This window comes from Haemaphysalis longicornis, unplaced genomic scaffold (assembly GCF_048455015.1).
Source record: "Haemaphysalis longicornis isolate Haplotype H1 unplaced genomic scaffold, Haemaphysalis longicornis Haplotype H1 scaffold_12, whole genome shotgun sequence".
Lineage (NCBI taxonomy): Eukaryota > Metazoa > Arthropoda > Arachnida > Ixodida > Ixodidae > Haemaphysalis > Haemaphysalis longicornis.
In genome coordinates, this window is record NW_027526225.1 from 47,497,016 (window position 1) to 47,503,224 (window position 6,209).

At 45.5% G+C, this 6,209-nt stretch overlaps 1 protein-coding gene across 4 annotated transcripts; it reads right to left on the minus strand.

Moving 5' to 3' along the window:
* Window positions 1-4,159: 4,159 nt before the first annotated feature.
* Window positions 4,160-5,835, minus strand: LOC144161945 (uncharacterized). 4 transcript variants are annotated; one of them, XR_013320536.1, is made up of 6 exons: window positions 5,531-5,835; window positions 5,366-5,467; window positions 5,216-5,294; window positions 5,063-5,128; window positions 4,917-4,975; window positions 4,160-4,808 (listed from the first exon to the last, which is right to left on the minus strand). XR_013320536.1 is itself a non-coding variant. In XM_077692501.1 (5 exons), the coding sequence occupies exons 2-5, from the start codon at window positions 5,394-5,396 to the stop codon at window positions 4,803-4,805; spliced, it is 312 nt and encodes a 103-aa protein (XP_077548627.1). In that variant the 5' UTR covers window positions 5,397-5,467; window positions 5,531-5,835; the 3' UTR covers window positions 4,160-4,802. The 4 variants fall into 4 exon arrangements, 1 of the variants encoding a protein (XP_077548627.1); XR_013320538.1 differs by having other exon boundaries at window positions 5,071-5,128; window positions 5,216-5,467; XM_077692501.1 differs by having other exon boundaries at window positions 5,216-5,467.
* Between the last annotated feature and the right edge of the window lie 374 nt (window positions 5,836-6,209).

Here is a 6,209-nt window from a genome sequence, read left to right on the forward strand (position 1 = left end):
GAAGGTCATCAGCTTCAAAATGAGTCAAGGAAGTTTAAACTGAACAAAGCAAACTCGATCATCCTGTCCAGACGCTTTTTGAACTTGTAAAAAGCTTGCATTGCACACCGCTAAGACGAGGGAGGACGGGGGGAGGCTAGGTTGGTGAGTTACAGTGTCATTACTAATACATTATAAGCGTCGCGAGCGATGAGCGAGCGATAGCTTCCGATCGATGCATTCGTGCACGAAGCGAAGCCGACTTTCTGGAAATCGGTGGGAGCGGTGGTTGTTGTATGCTACCAACTGTCCCTGTTCTCGGTTCATTCGATGTCCAAACTATTTAGGAGTCACTGGCTCTCCTTTCATCTAAAAATGGCTCCGTCTGGGAGTCCAGGCACCAGGTCAAACAAGCATCTGAACGACGTGGGTCCAAATTGGAACTAGTTTTGTTTTATATGGTCCCAGCAGATAGGTTTTGCTGGGGGATAACACCTGGCCCCTTAATTTTACAAATATTAGCTTTAGGAATTGTCATTCTCAGACAAAGCAGCCTAACTTTTTTACCAGCATTGTTAGCATATTTGCATTTTTTATTTCCCATATTCATTAGAAGTAATTCCAAACACTAGTTGATATTACGTTCCAGCCAGTTTGAGTTCAAACAGAAGGCACCGTTGCAGCGCTTACACAATAGGCAATTAAACAGCATTTGCGCACCTTGATTGTACTGTTAAACTTGCTCCACTTTCGTCAGAGTTTTTTTTTTTTTTTTATTGTGAATGATGCGGTCCCACAGCTGCAACCACTTGTGCCATAACAATTGTATGATGAACTAGGTAGTAAAGATAAGAAATTGTAATATACAAAGGATAAAAAAGGCAGGAAGTTAAGAAACATCTTTAGTTGGTGTGAGGTATACTACTACTCATTAACTTGGGGATCATAACTGAAGAGCAGGATCATGATGCTACGCTCATTTGGTGAACAGTGGTGTTTAACAATGATTTATCGTGTGATGAGTGGGATTCCCTTCTCAGCATCAGATAGGAAGAATCTGAGCCAGTTAATTGTTACATGTTGAATTCTACGACAGTCAGCCTGAAGACTCAGACAAAAGGAGAAAAAACAGAGCCGTGCACGGTGTTGCATGGTGCATATCATCCCTTCATTTCCTTGCCTTTTGTTTGTTATTCGAGGCTGACCATTGAAGAGTTGAACTGCTCCTCATGATGGACTTTGCATTTTACCCAACTCCTTGCTAGTATGATCAAGGAAGGAATTGAGGAGCAGGATCTTGCTTTTTGTGGTAAACAATGGTGCTTCGTCTTGTTCCTCACTTATGTGAAGAGTGGAATTCTCTTGATATTGCTCATCGGTAGCGTGAAGAACAGAATGAGCAGAGAGATCATGACCCTTCTCTTATGAGGCACAGAAATCATTCGGTGTGGAGTGCAATACTCATGTAAAGAATGGGATGATGCCCCTTCTGATTTGGTACCAAGAGATACATGCGGATGCAGAGGCATAAATTTAACCTTTTGATAAGTACGATACCCAGAAATGCTTCAGCATCACAAGAGAAAAGAAAAAAACAGCCTAAAGTTGTGCATGCTGCATTGAGACTAGGCGTTTCAGCCTCTTCGACTGTTTCAGCTGTCGATAGCTGTGTGAGAAGGCGTTGTTTTTTTAACCGGCAAACGATTTCACGGGGGAAGTTCCAGAATCAGCTGTATTGACTTGAAAGGATGTGAAAAACAGATGGGAAGATTCCTGTCTACGTGGCCAAAACTGGATTTCCTTTCACTTCTGTACTTGTTCATCCGTATACAGTGAAAGGGAGCCAAGCAAGAAAGCCATTCATTGATGGCTTAAGGGGTGCGTGACCCTTCTCGTAGACAGCAGTCATGGACAAAGTCTCCTCACAGTTCAAGATTCAGAAAGAAAAGAAATGCACGTAAAATGCATGTTCAATAACTTGAGGAAGAAAGCATCACATACTTGTGACATGAACAAAAATTAGAAGTCAATGTGCCTTCTCGTAATTCCTGTTCCCTCACTTTCACTCCTATAAAATAAAGTTTTGATTTGATAATTGAACTCAAGAAGCTCTAGTCAAAGAGCGTATATAGGTGTTTTACAACGCATATGTTGTATGTTTTATTGTCTGAGCACACCTAGAAGCAAACATCCAGCTTCAGTACTGCTTTCACGCTTGAAGGCACAGTTGACTCCCAATAATACAAAGTCCACAGGGACCACAATTCAATCGAACAAAATGCAGCTGAACAGCATTGTCATTAGTCCGCAACTCGTTCTCTTTTTCATTTCGTTCAGAATCTTGACTTTTGTTGTGAAGTCGAGCTTATATGTCATGGGTTGTCGTGATAGTGCAGACTTATCGCTAAAATCAAAGCCTCAAATGTTCACCTAACTGCTCACACAGTGCTGTGAGAAACAAAGAAGGTTGAGGGCCTCACAAGAGATGTGAACATTGGCGCGAGTCTCAACTAGCCTGCTGCTTTATCAGCAGTGCACTACCTTAGTTGTGATGGCACCGACATCAGTAGAGAACAATTAGGGTGCTGTTTCGACACTTGAAAATGGTTTTATATCGAGAAATGACAGTCACCTTGATGTTTCTATTCAATATAACTTCCAATTAACTAATATAATGGGTTCTAGCTTCAAATTATCAAGCAATTTCTTCCATTGAATTGCATGTAAAATTGCCGGAACCAGCACATTACTTCCAATTAAGTGACTTCAAGTTAGTGAAAGCCTACTGTACTGTCAGTGACAAGATATGTCAGCCTGGGCGTTCTGTATCACCCAAAACTCCTTTTACTTGTTCAGTAATTACAGCAGAACTGGAGCATTGTGTTTCAGTATGCATCAACATTATCTTTGTTAAAAGTACCATCCAACAGCAGGCAGTGCTCAACCGTGAATGTTCAAGAAAGCCAATTTGTGATACCGCAAAAAATTTCCATTGATTTGATTGATTGAAGGGTTTAATGCGCCGACGCAACACAGGCGATGAGGCATGCCGTAGTGAAGGGCTCCGGATTAATTTTGACCACCTGGGGATTTTGAACGTGCGCCGAAATATCGTGCACACGGGCATTTTTGCTTTTTGCCTCCATCAGAAAAGCGGCGGCGGCGGCCGGGAATCGAACCCATGACCTCGTGCTCAGCTGCGCAACGCCTTAGCCACTGCGGCGGGTAAATTTCCATTGATGCTTAGCATTCACTTCTTATCGCATTTGGACAGTGGAGCCAGTGAATGTGCCAGGTTGGCCTTTTCGGAGTGTGCAAGATAACATTAATCTGCCCTTGTTGGGGCACGGTGCCTGGCAATGTGCCAGCAGGAATGAAAACACAACACATGAAGGAGGGTGTCTACTACTCAGTGTTATAAACTAATGACAACAACAAAAGAGGTGTGAGGTTATAGGGGCAGATGCAAGCATTTTGGCTAGAAATGCTCCTCTGCAGTTATTAGCATACTCAGTCATGCATCTTTGTATCTGATGGCAGGTCATTTAATGGCAAGCTTCCCAAAAAGACTCGTTATAACACGAAGCTTGCAAATTTCATGTCAAACAGTGCTATGAAACATTGCCAATTCTGCATTCATCACAGATGGCTAAATTAACTCCGAGGATTTGTGTTTAAGTCGTCAATGCAACAACCACATGCTATGAGCTTGTGTGGCATGCGCTTTGCACGATCAGGTACGTGTTGCGACTGAAGTACCGCTAGGTTGTGTGCACCAAGATGTTTTAGGTTCGACATGTTCAATGACAACCTCTTATTAAACAAGAACAGAATTTAAATAAAAGGGGGGGGGGGGCTTGCCAGCTACGTTTTTGTGCTCTGTTCGGGACACCACAGGGACTAGGTGAAGTTGCAAGCCACCAAGTGATTGCATTATTGCAGTGGGGCATCTGGTTTCATTTGATAGCTCTGCCATAATGCTAGCATGAAGTTCACACGATAACAGCATGCCTGCCTCCATCCTTCTGTGCCAGAATAAAGTGCAGCTGGTATTATTTTTCCCTGACATGTTTATCCCATACAGAGCTGGCCGGGGGCTATGGGATAGAAACGGAAGCGCAATAGCTAGTTTGTTGATAAGATTAAATTAGGCAAAAAAAAAAAAAGCATTGCAGCAGCTCATAAGTTCTTGTGGGAGTGAACTGCCTCTTTTGATGGTCATAATTATATGTGGAACATATAAACGTCCAGTGGGGCTCATCATACCACGAAGGAAAGACCACAGATAAGCACTTGACAGATTTATTGTTCTCAAGTACACCAAACAAGCAAACACAAAAATTCATTCAGACTCTTATCATGCCAATTCTCGTGATACGCAATTATTTTTACTCGACGGACAAAAACAAAGCAAATTTTTGTTCTGTGAACGCGTCAAAAGGAGGTGCCACTTTACGTAAATCACCGGCTTTTATCTGCCTGCTACCTAGCTTGAAATTGTTGCAGATTTTCTTCAGGTTCAAATTTTGCCACGCTGGACGACGACACGGCAGAATTTTCTGTGGTCACGCCAAACAAAAGTGCCACTTTGCCTAAATCGCCAGTTTTCAGCCTGCTTTCCAGAATTTTGTTGCGCGTAATACCAGTTGCTGGGGTGATAGCCGTACTCCAGGTGGCACCTTGAAAGGGAAGGAAAGCAATAAAACAAAAACAATATTGTGTACACACAGGAGAGTTTCCAGCAGCGCGGGCTGCCGTGTGGCTTAACTTGGTTTTCGGATTTTTGCAGTCCTTTGCTGGGGCTGCTCGGGGAACGCCACGTGCTATACCTTGAAAAGAAGAATTATCACCGCCACCAGCTCCACGCAAAAAAAAAAAAAAAAAAACACGTCGTTCACAATGCCATGGTCAGTTTGCAGCAGCATAGCGTGCCTTACCTTGGTTTTTAGATTTTTGCGGTCCCCTGAGGCCGCCGATGGAACGCCACGTGCTACACCTGGAAAAGAACAAAAGATCACCGCCACCAGGTCCACGCACAACGTCCATTTTTAAGCAGAACGTTGCTGCGCAGGCTTTACTTTACCTCCGTACTTGGTTTTTAGATTCTTGCGGTCCCCTGCAGCCGCCGATGGAACGCCACGTGCTGCACCTTGAAAAGAACAAAAGATAACGGCCACCAGCTTCACGCGCAACGTCCATTTTTTAGCAGATCGCTGCTGCGCAGGCTTTACTTTACCTCCGTCCTTGCGGCTCAGGCTCAGCGCGCGAAAACCATCACGGCGTGCCATGGCCAGGAGTGGCACGTTTTGCTGCAGCTGAAAAAAAAAAAAAAAAAGGCAAAACACATGAAAGCAAAACCCTTTCGACGGGAATATGTACTGCTTACCTGGAGATTGTTGCGTTTCCGGCAGAATCATAATTTCATTCCGATGGGCTTTCGCGCCAAAAAAGGGGCACTGGCGAGCAGCACGTCGTGCACCTGCTGCAGCTGGAAAAAATAAAAAATAAGAAAGGGGGCAAAACCCTTTTGCCGGGAATATGTACTGCTTACCTTGAGATTGTTGTGCGTTTCCTGCAGAACCACGATTTCGTTCCGACGGGCGATGACAAAGCAATTTTCGCGCCAAAAAAGTGGGCACCGGCGAGCAGCACGTCGTGCACCCGACCGCCGCAAGCACCGGAGCCGAATGAATGAACCGGCAGGCTCGGCCGGTCGGCCGCGGCCGCAGCGCGGTGGCGCCGGTGGCGCCGCCGTACGGCCAGGGACCTTTCTGGGGACCTTTTTTGGTTCCCTAGGCACCCTGGGTCGCCTAGGGAGACGGATCGCCTTCTTGAGCGTTGATTTCTGTTAACCAATCAGCGTTTCCAGCCGTTTCTCCCCTTATACCCTAGTGGAGCGTCTGCTTGCTAGCTACAAACGATCCGATGCTTGACGGCGGAGGCGGCGGGATTTCGTCTGCTCGTCGGGCAGCTGGCCGCGACTCCAGTTCTAGAGCGGTTGCAGGCACTCTATTTTTATTGCTTCTTATTACAATGGACGCGAAAATGCGCCGCGCACACGACAGGCGCACAGCACGGTCGCTGGGCGAGCGGCGGCCGCGGCCGCGAAGTGGAGCAAGCCGGCGCAGGTAGCTCGAGCGATAGCTTGTTATCGCTCCACAAGGCGCAAACAGAGCTGCACATAGGAGAAAGGGGATAACGATGTGATAGAAAGACGCATTAAAAATCGC

Excerpts from the sequence above, each read along its gene's own strand:
- LOC144161945 (XM_077692501.1), bottom strand. The coding sequence starts at position 5,396 with ATGATTCTGCCGGAAACGCAACAATCTCCAGGTAAGCAGTACATATTC. Across the intron at positions 5,129-5,215 it reads CCTGAGCCGCAAGGACGGAG|GTGCAGCACGTGGCGTTCCA; the intron begins GTAAAGTAAAGC and ends GTTCTTTTCAAG. Across the intron at positions 4,976-5,062 it reads TCTAAAAACCAAGTACGGAG|GTGTAGCACGTGGCGTTCCA; the intron begins GTAAAGTAAAGC and ends GTTCTTTTCCAG.